Source organism: Mastigoproctus giganteus, chromosome 10, assembly GCF_048544385.1.
Source record: "Mastigoproctus giganteus isolate SK-2022 chromosome 10, ASM4854438v1, whole genome shotgun sequence".
NCBI classification, from domain to species: Eukaryota; Metazoa; Arthropoda; class Arachnida; order Uropygi; family Thelyphonidae; genus Mastigoproctus; species Mastigoproctus giganteus.
Window position 1 is genome coordinate 134,604,239 of NC_143584.1, and position 14,206 is coordinate 134,618,444.

The following is a 14,206-nucleotide window of genomic DNA, read 5'->3' on the forward strand; positions in this document are numbered from 1 at the left end:
GGTGATCCAAGCTATCAAATTTTTTTTGAGGGAGAGATTGCAGAAAATATTCTTTGTGGAGAACAAGAGGATGATGATGATGACAAAGACGAAGAATCAGTTGCACCGCATCCTAAATTGTGTGTTATAAGACAAAATATGGATGACATCATGCATTATACTGAATCATCATCAGACCCTGATGTGCTTCCTTATTATGAACATTTTAGAGAAGTTCGATCTACAGTAATAAGAAAGCAGCACCAAGGTGTGAGGCAACTGAAGCTTGATGATTTCTTCAAGACCACTTCATCAACTGGACCTGTTTCACCAGAACCCTCTACCAGCAAGGAATTAACACCGCTCCCTCCATATGACAGTTGTTTCTGACTCTGAAAATTGTGATTCTTTCAATTAAGTTAATATTAATATTGAATGTTATGTATCTTTTTTTAATGTTTTTTGGATGTTTTTTATTCAGTGGAGTTTAAAAATTAAAAATTTTTTTTTCCCTCTAAAATGGATTTAAATGAAAAAAACTAATGTTCACGTTGAAAACAACTTTGTGTGAGCTTTAAAGGGGAAAAAAATTTAAAAAAAGTGGTGGAAACACTCCATTAGTTACACTGTATAGTTTTTGACGTGTTTAATTAAAATAAAGCTTGGTTGCTGTTGTAAATTTATTTTTATATTTTAACAAATGTTTTAGTATAAATTACTCAATGTACATTATAATAATATTTTATTCGTACTTATTTATTATAATAACATTTTAATACATCCTGTACATTGTAAGTTCGTTATTAATATATGTTTTTAAAATACATTTGATTTAATAACTTTCAACAATAGTGGACACCCCTTCCCCCAGTTAGTCCGTTAAATTGAGGGCCTACTGTATTACGAATTTTTTCCAAACATTGCACCTTGAAATGAAGTTACTATAAAATTAACCCCATATAGGGAAGTGTTAGTCTCTTTATAACGAATTTTTAAAAAAAATAGCAGAAAAATTATGTTAGTTATTGATAACTGTCCAGCTCATTCTGCCAATATTTCTGCCAAACCTAAAAGTGTGAAGTTGTGTTTTTTACCACCAAATGTAACATAAAAATTCCAGCCAGTGGACAAAGGCATTATTAAAAATTTAAAGTATCATTATTGAAAGAGAATATTAATGAAGATTATCAATGCATTACAAGAACATAGGAATCAGGAAGTTACATTAAAATTTAGAAATTGCATCTCTGAATTGCCAAAAGTTTAGACAAACAATATGAGTGAATACATTATTCAAAATGGTTTTTAGAATCATCTGGAAACATTTAAAATCACATAACACTGGATTTTATGGATGTTCAGTTGTAGCCAGATCTGGCTACAACTGAACATCCAAATGAAGATGCAATACTATTGAACAGTGTTAAGCATGACCGTGATCATGAAAAAATCAATGATGATGCTAAAGATGTATCAGAACAACCCATAGAAAAGTCAACTCATGAAGAAATGATTCATACTTTTAAATTTAAAACTCTTCATCTGGGTCAACAATTTTGTGAAAATGTTCCTGATAGTGATTTTAATGCTCTGAATAAATGTGAAATTTTCTTGGAGAATAAAATAATTTTTTAATTGTATTGTACAAAAGAAAATTACCAACTTTTTTAATTTGTAATAATTTGCCGATAATTGTGTAAACATGTAATTTAAATAAGTATGGTTTTGAAATAAAATATATTAAAAATAAATGTACATTCATTTTTGTTTTAATTTTCTAATTAGGAGACAATTTCCAGTAAAAAAGATATTCTCTGTATAACAAAATTTCTCTGTAACAAATTTCTCACTGTATTTATCAAATTCATTATAGGGAAGTTTGACTGTACTTAATACCTAAGGGAAATTTTTTTTTTGTTTTCTTACAAGTGTAATAATTCCATCTTCTTAATACTTTCTTCAAGGCTGATTGAGCAAAATACGAATAACATTGAAATATTAAATTGCTGATAGGCTTGATCTTGTAATGGAATGGAAGCATTTTCTTTATAAAGTAACTGTTTTACTTGTATTAATTTTAAAACCATAAAAATATACAGTAATCCTGTAGCGAGTATATAATTTTCATAAATAAATAACACATTTCATATTCCACAGTTTTAGGCCTTTTATTTAAAAAATTTTCTTAACCATTAATTACAGACTACTCAACTGTGAAATGAGTGCAGTTTTTTTAATGCTTTTACTCTTTATTGGTTAGTTTTTGAATTAAATCCTTCTAAGTACCTTCAGATGACATTGGGCTACATCATTTCCAATCACTTTTGTGGGATAATGCATTTTATATGAATGCCAGCTATAAAGCAGTTTGTTTAGATGTATGAGATTGAATGGTCTCTGTTTATGAGTTTTATGCCTTTTTTTTATGTCTGTTTTTTTTTTTTTTTTTTTTTTGTGTGATATTTTTGCTATTTTATTGCTAGAGAAATGGATTCCTCACCAAGGTTCATTGAATTGGAATATGGTGCACCCAGATAATCTTGATTAGATCATACTAACTGCAGTAGAGATAATCCTGAATTCAATCTAAAAATCTGCTGGGGCTGCACACTAGCTCCATGAATTTCATGTCATTTTACTCATTTCATTTTACAAAAAAAAAATGTAATTGTTAAAAAATATAATCATAATATATTACTCACTACTTTCATTACTAACATAATTTGTGGTTCATATTTTGATATTTTACTAATAAAAGTTGCATAAAAAAATTTAAGTTGTTGACTTTTATACATTTTTTTGTAATGACTTTTAAAATTATTCCAAATTAATGACTTGTTTAGTAAATTTTCTGTTTAGTTCAGTAGGTAGGTATATATGTAGTAAATTCAGATAATTATTTTTTAAATCTCTAACTTGAGTATATAATAAAATATAAAAGTGAAAAGTTTAGATAGTGCATAAGATAAGTAATCTTGTTAGTGTCATAAATCAGCATCTGTACTTAAAGTTTAAAAATTTAGCTTTTGTTTCTATATTTCAGGTATTAATGTGTGTACTCTCATTATATGAATCTACTATTATCAGATGGAGGTGCTTTAACGGTAGACTTTCTTTTTGCTAATATTTTAACAGTGCATGATAATTTGAATAAAGTAAAATGGTTGAAATGGGAAAACAAGGAGTCTAGTTAATTTTTTAGTTGAAGTGTAATAACAACATTGAATAAAATAAATTCAGTGATGACTAAATCAGCTCCTAAAGAAAAATTAGTTTTAAGCAGTAGACCAACAATTTTAATATATTAAGAACTGAACATATGCTACCATTTTCTTCATAGGTCAGATTCAAACAATAGGTGATAAACCACTTCGAGATATTATTAAACAGCTTGGTGGTTGGCCAGTGACAGACAAAGAATGGGCTGCACCCTCTTGGAGTGTCGAACAGTTACTAGGGAGGTTACGTGGTGATTATAATCAAGGAATCATAGTAGAGCAGTGGGTTGGCCCAGATGACAAGAATTCATCTGTTAATATAATTCAAGTAATTTTTGTTTCTAACTAACTGAAATAGAATTTAAGCTATAAAGTCAAAGATTTTTTAGTATTAATCAAGGTTGAGATTTTCTCATAACATTGAGAAAACTTTAATTATGATCCATTAGGTATTGAAATAATATTACATTTAGAGAATTTGATTAATCAAATTATTGTAATAAATAGCAGCTCTGTTTTATTTTGGCATATGATCAATGTCCTAAACTGAATGAAAGGGTAAACTGCACTCTGAAGCCTATCCTCTATTTTATTTAACAAAAAAAAGCCAAAGTAAACTTGTTTCACTATTGTAAACCTTTACAAATAGTGTGCACTGATTAAAAATTGGTTCTAGAATGGGACTTCAACACATTACAGTTGAAGTCCAAGAAAAGTGAAATTGGAGTTCTGTTTTGGTAGGCTGTAAGCACAACCAAACCAAATACTGTATTTTAGATTTATGTAATTAATCTATTCAGAAGAGTTATATATGATCAAATAAGTTCATCTGGTAATAAAGTAACAGATGAATTTATCACATCTGTTCAAACCCACATTTGAACAGATGTGACAGTGGCATGCGATTAATATTACATATAGGATCATATGAATTCAGCACACTATGATCAAAGGAACTTTAAATAAACAACTGACTAACTTCTTTCCATGGTAATATGTCTTTACTAAATGAGTGAATGGGCTTATTTTGGACTTGTCGTAGTTTTCCATTTACCCAAGGTTTTTCTTAGGTGAAATAGGATATAGCTATCAATATAGTTATAACATTATATAGATATGTAGTGTTATAACTGCGTTGGGATACAAGCTTAGGGTTACAATTTTGAACTGAAATTGAAATTGAATCGAAATCATGACTCAGACCAGAGCAGCAAAGCAAAAGGCTCAAACTAAATGGAGTGCTGTGGCTCAGGAGAGAACTGAGGGGGGCAGTTGCCCTCTGAATCACAGCCTTTTAAAATGCACTGCTTGCTTCATGTTTGTGGAGCGATCAGGTACAGGACTTGATATTGCCAGGAGGGGGGGGATGTCTTTGTGTGTGCACGATGTAAGGAGTGTGAGGAAATCAAGGCAACAATTCAGCGTTGTTATGGGCCTATATGAGAACTTGAAGGACAGGGTGGATGAACTCAAAGGATCTAAATTGAGGAGCCCATCAAGCTCTCAGCTGCCCACATCAACGCCAGAGCTTGCACTTGATCATCACGCAACACAGCAACAACCCCTAAGGCAGAATGCGCTGGTCCCACAGGAACAAGTAGTTGTTGGTGACTGTATTGTCAGGGAAACGGGGAACATGGTATGTAAAAAGGATAGGTGAACAGGACCAGGGTTTGTTTGCCAGGGGCAAAGGTTGATGATGTTGTAGAGTGGATATCATCTTTTAAGGGCACAAAAGGTGATATTGTTGTACACATTGGCACTAATGATATTAAGAGTAGGAGACCCACGGAATTACTTAACAAGTACAGGTCACTGTTGAAAAAAAGCTGTGAATTTGAAAGTGTCTGCAATTCTGCCCAGACACAATAGGAGGGAGTATATGATGAGAGCCTTGTCCATAAATTTGGCCCTGGAAATATTGTGAAAAGCTTAAGAGGTAGAATTTTTTTCAGCCTGGTCTGTACTTGTTAATAGGGAGACTGCTTCTACAGGGATGGGATACACTTAAATAGAAAGAGTGCAAGAATATTTGCTGATATTCTTGCATCTATCGAGGCAGGGTTAGGTGGGTCGGAAAACTGCTAGCTTGGGGGGATACAAGAACTAATGGTTTAACAGTAGCCACTGGCAGAGGTGAAAGTGAGTCTTGCACTGCTTCTATTGGAATGAGCAGCAGACTGGAAAACAAGATGCAGGATATTCAAGAGACTGCTGGGAGTCATTGCGGTAAAAGTAAACACATGGGTTGTGTTAGGGTAGCTAAGAATAGGAACAGGTGCATATATACTTGAATATACACCAATGCTAGGAGTTTGGTAAATAAATTTGATGAATTTGAGGTATTGTTCAAAACATCAAAGGCAGATATTGTTGGGATATCAGAGACATGGTGTCACACAGATATAAGGAATGCAGAACTGGAATTTGGGGAGTACAACATCTACAGAAAGGATAGACAGGATAGAAAGGGAGGAGGGGTTATGTTATTAGTTAAGAGACACATAAAATCCAAGGAAGTGAAGCCAGTCGACATCGCTGGACTGTGCATTATCAAGTCAGTTTGGTGTGACATAAGTTTTGGGAGATCAAAATTGAGAGTAGGAGTATGTTATAGGCCTAATGACTCTGATGAATATAGTAAGAAACTGTATAGGGAAATAGAGTGGGCCAGTAAATCAGAGAATCTTATAATGGAGATTTTAATTTCCCAGATATTGACTGGAATTTGTGGGTTGGTCACTCACACACTAGCAAGGCTTTTGTGGATTTATTGGATGATTGTTTTCTACGTCAGCATGTTTGGGAGGCAAATAGAGGGAGTAATACTCTTGATCTGATTATCAGTAGTGATTCTTCATGCATTAAGAATCTTCAGATAAAGGAACCACTAGGTGGCAGTGATCACAGTGTGTTGAAGTGGGATTTACTCAAAGAGGTAACTACCATCAGGGGTAAAGGGAAGGATTTTTGCTTTTGTAAAGGCGACTGCGGTGGTCTGAGACAGTATTTAAATTCTATACGGTGGGACCAACTGATGATGTTACCAACAGCAAATTCAAAATGGGAAGCATTCAAAGAATTTATCTTGGAAGATACTAGGCTTTACATACCAACTAAGAAATATTGTTCAAGGTTTAGGCCTAAATGGATGTCAGATGAACTAATGAGACATATGGCAGAGAAGAAAAATGCATGGGATACATATAAATTAATGGGTGACATGGAAGCCTATGATAGATATAAGCTGGTCTGTAACCAAGTCACAAAGCAGATTAGGCAGGCAAAGGCAGATTATGAGAAATCCTTGGAAAAGGATGCAAAGAAAAACAAAAGGGTTCTTTACCTGTGTAAACTCTAGAAGGAAAGGGATGAATCAGATTGGTCCACTGGATATTAATGGTTCAACTGTTGATGATCCTGCTCTGCTGGCTAACAAACTAAATGAGTATTTTGCATCTACATTCACACATGAGTTATTCAGGGAGGGGAATGCCATAGATGAAGTAAATACTGGCAGTGAGCTAGATGATTTTGTAATTACTGAGAGGAAAGTGGAGGAGAAATTGTTGAAGATAAACATAAAAAAGGCACCTGGGGTGGATGGGATCTATCCAGTTATATTAAAGGAGGCAGCAAAGGAAGTAAGCAAACCCTTAGCCATAATTATGAGAGCTTCTTTGGACTTGGGGGAGGTACCCATGGACTGGAGATATGCAAATGTGACCCCAATTCACAAAGGAGGATCAAAGGGCGACACAAGTAATTATAGATCTGTTAGTTTAACTTCTGTTCCAGGAAAATTAATGACACTGGTTAAAGAAGCACTGCAGGATCATCTAGTCAAGACTTCCGTTTTAGCTCGGACACAGCATGGTTTTGTTAAGGGAAAGTCTTGCCTAACCAATTTGATTGGATAGTATGATGTCGTCACAAAGGAACTGGATGCAGGGAATAACTTTGATATCGTATATTTGGATCTTAGAAAGACTTTTGATACTGTTGCACATGGAAGACTGCAGAACAAATTGGAGCAGTATGGCATTGGAGGCAAATTTCTGTTATAGATAAAGGGATGGTTGAGTGGGAGAAGACAGAGAGTGGTAATCAATGGACACTGCTCATCGTGGACTAATGTTATTAGTGAAGTCCCTCAGGGTTCAGTGTTGGGTCCATTGTTGTTTTCTGAATTTATAAATGATATTGATGATGGTATATCAAGCTTAATGTCCAAATTTGCAGACAATACAAGGTTGACAGGGTTGTTAAGGACACTAATGATAGTACGCTGCTGCAACAGGATCTAGAAAAGTTGAGCAGATAGGCTGAGAGATGGCAAATGAAGTTTAACACGTTGAAAAATGTAAAGTACTACATATGGGAAGCAGTAACATCAGAGTAATGTATCAACTCTGTGGTACTACACTGACAGTGGTAGAGAACAAAAAGGACCTGGTTGTAATTGTGCAGGCAGATATGAAGTTTTCTGAGCAGTGCAGACGGTTTTGCTGCTAGTGTAGCTCATGGTATCTTGTCAATGATATACAGGAATTTTTCTAGCAGGGATAAGGAGGTGTCCCTTGTATAAGGCAATGGTCAGGCCACACCTTGAGTACTGAATACAGGTCTGGAGGCCTCATTTTAAGAAGGATGTAGAGCTGTTGGAACGAGTACAGAGAAGGGCAACAAGATTAGTGAATGGAAAAAAGGGTTGCTCTTACGAAGAAAGGCTTAAATTTTGCTAATTGCAGTGTCTGGAGACTAGACACTGGCGAGGTGTTCTGATTGAGGTGTATAAAGCCTTGAATGGTTTGAGCATGCCCAATGTTGATGGGATTCGTCCTCTTGCCGAAATAATCACCTGAGATAGCATAAATTCAAATTGAGGAAAGACAGATGTAGGATAGATGTGCGGAAGTTTGCCTTTAGCTAGCGGGTAGTTGGTTGGTGGAAGAAACTTCCATCTTTTTTTGTGGAAGTTGATAGCCTAAATAAATTTAAGGCTGAACTGGACAGGTATTTGGAATGAATGGAGGGGTGAAATGGGAGTTTTTTTTGTTTTTTTTTGGCTGATGCTGCATAAGCTGCTTTCTTGCATCATATGCCTCTACTAATGCTAATGCTAATATATCTCAATTTGACATTTGATAGATTAATCTTTATAGATTAACATAAGCTTAGCTTATAATTTAATCAAGAAATGGATACTTAATATATATAATTAAATGCTAAATTAAATTAATTATGCATAAATGAAAATAATTTATCAAATGTTTATTATAAATAAGTTTAATTCCTTGAATTTTAACTTTTGTGCCCATACATATGTTATCTAAACTATAACGAGTGATTCTGATGTGAATAATGAATGAATGATTGCATATTATTATTATATTCAAAAGTAGTCAAAACTTTTTTTTATGTTAAATCCTGTGTTATTTTCATCTGTGTTGCATTAGTTATGGAAAATGATGCAAGAAAGCAATATTATACAGTATCAGCTAAAAAAAAGACACTTTCCTATTCATTTCACATGTTCATTCCTTCCAATGATTTGTCTAGTTCTTCTTCCTTGAATTTATTTAAGCTATCAGCTTCCATAACAACAGATGGAAGCTTGTTCAAACAATTAACCACCTGCTGGGTAATGACAGAACTTCAACACAACTGTCATTTCTCAATTTGAATTCATACCCCCTGATGTATGTAGTCTGAGCAAGAGGAAGAATTCCATCACCATTGAGCTTGCTATACCCATTCAAAGCCTTAAACACCTTAGTCAGATCATCTCCAGGTATTGCAATTTCCACTTGTTGCCCTTCTATGATAGATTAAAATAAATGTTCTATGACCCCCCCCAACACCTTCAATGCACTAAAATCAATCAAATCAATCCAGAAAACTTGTCACAATAGAGAAGCAAGCAAATTATGGTTCATTTTATTAAAGCATTTGAATTTGTTGGTCATAATCCCTCAACATGTAATATTAATTTTCTGTTTCCACCGTAGTTTAAATGGAAGTCATATTAGTACAGTATTATCAATATTGTACCATCAAAGTTATTGTGTCTGCTCTGATAAAAAAAAAAAAAAAACCCTACCTGCCTGATTAATTTGTCATCTAACCCTTCTTTAAATTTATTCAAACTATTCACTTTGACGATGGAAATGTGTTTGAAAGCAAATTTTCACACATCAGTCCTGCAACCATCCTTTTTCAATTTGTTTCTGTCCCCTCATGTGTGCTGCCCAAGAAAGAGTAAGAATACCAAATCCATTTAAAGCCTTAAACACTTCAATGTATTCACAGATTCCTAGTTTTTAAGCACTGCATGATGAACTGAAGTCTCTCACTGTATGAATACTCTTTTCTTCTTTGCCCTTGACTAATCTTGTTTCTCTTCTTTGCACCTGTTCGAATACTTCCACATCCTTCCTTAAATGAGGCTTCTTGATCTGTGGCCGACCGGGCTAGCCGAGTGGGTAAAGTACCTGCCCGGCAACCCAAAGGTCGCGGGTTCGATTCCCACCTCGGGCTTGGATCAAAGTACTGCAAAAACCTTGGGAGGTGCAATATGGCCACAGAAGCCGATGCGCCAACAACTACCAAATCAAATCAATCAAATCTTGATCTGTATGCAGATGTGGCATAACCATTGCTTTATATAGTGGAATGATTTAACTCCTTATCTCTGCTGGTAAAATTCCTCTACATCATTGACAGAACCCCATGAGCTGTCAAGCAGCCTGTCTAAACTGCTCACAGGATGTCATGTCAGACTATATAAATACGCTTAGGTCTCTTTTGTTATAAACCATTCTGGAATTACTGCTGCCCATAAGTAGTAACTTGCATTTACTAATGTTAAACTTCAATTGCTACTTCTCAGTGCATCAGTCTAATTTTTCTAGGATTCGTTGCATCAGCATGCCTAATAAACTTTATCATTAACTACCATGTGAACTTTTGTATTATCTGAAAACTTAGAAAATAAGCTTAATATTCCTTTATTAATATGGTTAATAAATATTGAAAACAGTAAGGGGCCCAGCACTGAACCCTGAAGGATTCCACTAATAACATTAGTTCAAGAACAGCAGTACCCAGTTATAACCACCATATCACCCCCCCCCTCTCTTCAGTCATCCCTTTATCTGTAGCAGTAACTTGTCCACAATGCTACAATACACCAATTTTTACAGCAGTGTACAAATGTACATGTGGAACAGTGTACAAATCTTTACTGAAATCTAAATATATGATGTCAAAATTATTTTTTTCATCCAGTTCCTTTGTTACTGCATCATAGTAGCTAATCAGATAAGATCTTCCCTTAACAAATTCATGCTGTGATTTCCGTATAACTGCTTTTCTTTTTAAGATTATTTTGCATTACTTCTTTAACCATTGTCTTCATTATTTTCCCTTGAACAGAGGTCAGGCTTACTGGTCTGTAATTACTCACTTTATCTTTTAATCCATGTTTGTGAATAGGAGAGACATTTGCATATCTCTAATCTACAGGTATTTTTCTTGAATCCAGGGATGCTCACATATTGCACTGTCTTATGTTTGGCTGCAGAAGATTAAATATAGAATAAGTGCATTCTATGTTTGCTGGTCACGAAATATAGAATGCACTTATTTGTGCAATGAGCACTATATGCACATTGTACACAAATACACTGGTGTTCAAAGAAAGTGCATCACCCCTTAAAATTGTAATTTTCATCCGAATAACATAAGTATATGGCAATATTTCTTACAGATTGCATCAGATAAGATTGACATGCATAGGTGATGACGTAATATTTCTATTTGTGATGCTAGTCATTAATGTAACATACCATCGCGAAAAAGGGTTAGAAATGTGAAATTCCTAGGTAATGCAATTTCTTTGAACACCAGTGTATGCTTTTGACTCAGTTTTAGTAAGCATTAATTTAAATGTTATCATATATGGAGAGCCAGTTTACTGTCTAATAGAACTACTCAGAGGATAAATTTTGTGCCAAATTGAAATTAATTTGTTTTGTGCTGCTACTTAGGAAAAAATCTGCTAAAAATGTTCAGTTTTTGGATATTATATCTGGGTATAATCTTTATATCTGAAAGTAGTTTGTTTGCCTATCATTGATGAGACAGGAAATTATGTATACAAATCCATTTGCCATATGAACAAAAAATATAAATAAAATGTATTTCATCAATTTTAAGATGCACATTTTTTCACATTTTAATGTCTCTGAAATTGGGGTGCATCTTACAATCACTGAAAAGAAAGTTGAGGGAGGGGTTGTAATTGGGTGGAGGGGAGATCAGCAGGCTTGCTGGAGTGCCTGCACAAGCAGTTGCATATTTGTTCATCCTGTTGTCACTTCATTTATGTTTATTAGTTTATTAGCTATGTTATGTTTATTGGTGCTAGTACATGTAACTAAAATTTGGTCTCCTTAAAGCCATTTAAAATGTCTTCAAAAAGATTTCACTATGATGCTACATTGAAATGAAAACTTATTGTGTACACAGAAAAGCATAGAAACAGAGCAGAGGTTTGTAAATTTGATATTAGTGAAGCAGATATTCATCGTTGACTGCATCTCCCATATTTTCTTGAAAAACAACAATCAAGTGTGTTACAGGACCTAAGAAAGGAAGATACCCACAAATAGATGAAGCTGTAATGTATTTTTTTACCAAGATACGTACAAGAGGATTGCCTACTACATGCCAAGTAATGCAATTGAGTCAGGAGAAATTTCCAAATTCCTCAGAATAGATGAAAAAAATTTCAAAGCAACAAGAGGCTGGTGTGACCAATTCATGCATTCTGTAAGACTATCATTAAATCATCAAACATTGATTTGTCAAAACTTCCTGCTGACTTTATCTTTATTATTATTATTAGCCTTAAGGTGCAAGGAAGCCTGAGGCTTATGCTGCACCAGGCAAAAAAAAAATTCTGAATTACCCTGAGAGAGAGAGAGAGAGAGAGAGAGAGAGAGAGAGAGAAGTAGAAGGGAATCACCAAGAAAAAGAATGATGATATTCAGCTCAGGACCCTGGGTGCACCAAGCCCATACTCACTAGATGTGATCCCCTTTCAACAGAAGCTGCTTAACTTCCAGCGACGCATGTAATTCAATTGAGGAGAAAATGAAATTATGATTTTAGCCAAATAGGAAATGCTGCTGAAATCCTGGTATTCTTCAATATACCTCAAAATTATACTGTCGATGCTAAAGGTGCTAAAGAAATCAAGATCATTAGTACAGGTTACAAAGAGCAGTGTAATACTGTGATGCTATGCACAATTGCCAGTCCAGCGGCCAGCAGTTGCTGCCATATATAATTTTAAACCACAAAGTGATGCCAAAGAATGAGATCTTTTCCAAAGTTGTTATTGGGCGTGGACAAAAAAAATGGATGGATGATGGCTGAGCTGATGGGTAACTTCCTAATTGTCTTCTGGAATAGACATCCGGGTGATCTACATAACCCACCTAGTATGTTACTTCTTGATGCATTTCGTGAACGTTGTGCGTTTCATGACGCGTTTCCTAATTGTCTTTATTTATCTGAACAGTTAAAGAATAAGCTGGCAAAAAAAGTGTAGTGACATGGTTGCTATTCCTGGTGGGATGACTAGCCAACTGCAACCCCCTCGATGATTCAGTCAACAAACCATATTAAAGACTATTTGAAGAAGGAATATGAGCCCTGGTTGTTGACCGAAAACCTTCTGTTGACACCTTCTGGTAAGATAAAGAAAGCACCGACATCAAAACTTGCAGAATGGGTGTCAGCATCATGGAAGAAAATCCCAACGACAGTAGTGGAGCACTCTTTTAAGAAATGTTGTATCAACACTTTAGATGGTACAGAGGATGATATTGTGTGGGAAAACACTGACTCTGAATTGAAAAGTGATTCAGAGGAATCAGACTCTGAATGTGAACAAGTTTCAGACTCTGATACTACAGGGTGATTCAGTTTTCATACATAGGGAATAATGTTTCTTTTTTTTCTGTTTTTAGGTACCCTCCTAAAATGCCTTTGTCTAAAGAAGAGTGTATAAAAATCATTCTCATGGCAGGATCAGGAAGCTGTCACAAGGTTGCAATGAAATTTAACAGGAGACATGGCAAGCACATTGCACACAACACTGTTACCAAACTTATTGAGAAGTTCAGAAAGACTGGAAGTGTTACTGACCAACCAAGAAGTGGTCGTCCACCAACGAAGGCACAACTGACACGGTGCTGGCAGCGTTTGCAAAGAGTCCCCAAAAAAGCCCACGATGGTTGTGTGCAGAAAGCATTGTCAGCCAATCAAGTATTATCCACACCACTAAAAAGCACAAATGGCATCCATACAAAATGCAAATGTTGCAGCATCTTAGTGAAGACGATAGCAAAATTCCATCCACTTGGTTATTCAGATGGAATTTTGCAAATGGCCAGTGATGCAAACTTCTCATCTGGGATTCTGTTTACTGATAAAACCAATTTTTACGTTAATGAAGAAGTTAATCTCATAAATAGTGATACCAACCCACACTGGATGAGTCCTTCAAGGATGCAAGGTGGGAAAACTGATGGTGTGGTTCAGGATATGGGGAAACAAAATTATCAGACTTGTTTTCTTTGGCACAAATCTGAATGCTGAAATGTACCTAAACATGTTCCAAGGCACAATCATGCCATCCCCACTAAATGAGGATGGAGAATTTCTGGTGTATGTTCAGTAAGACTGGGCACCACTCCATTATAGTATCTGTGTGCACCGATGGTTGGATCAGTAGTTTCCTGGTACCTAGATCAGTTGCCATGGTCCCATGGAGTGGCCTCCGAGGTTCCCAGACCTCAGCCCACTCGATTTTTACTTGTGGGTGCATTTGAAGGCCACGGTGTACCAGGAAAAGATATGAAACATGAATCACTTAAAGGTATGCATTTGAAATGTAATTACAAGAATAACACCAGATGTGGTAATGCCAGTTCAAC

The 14,206-nt window shown here is 35.2% G+C and overlaps 1 protein-coding gene across 4 annotated transcripts in view; it reads left to right on the forward strand.

Annotated features, from left to right (window-relative positions):
• LOC150079297 (neprilysin-1-like) overlaps positions 1 to 14,206 on the forward strand; it is a 329,066-nt gene that overhangs the window by 106,629 nt on the left and 208,231 nt on the right. For all 4 annotated transcript variants that reach the window (XM_090384129.1, XM_090384131.1, XM_090384130.1 and 1 more), the window contains exon 6: positions 3,320 to 3,525. In XM_090384129.1, the coding sequence (XP_090240255.1) occupies positions 3,320 to 3,525 (206 nt within the window). The remainder of the gene's footprint in view (positions 1 to 3,319; positions 3,526 to 14,206) is intronic.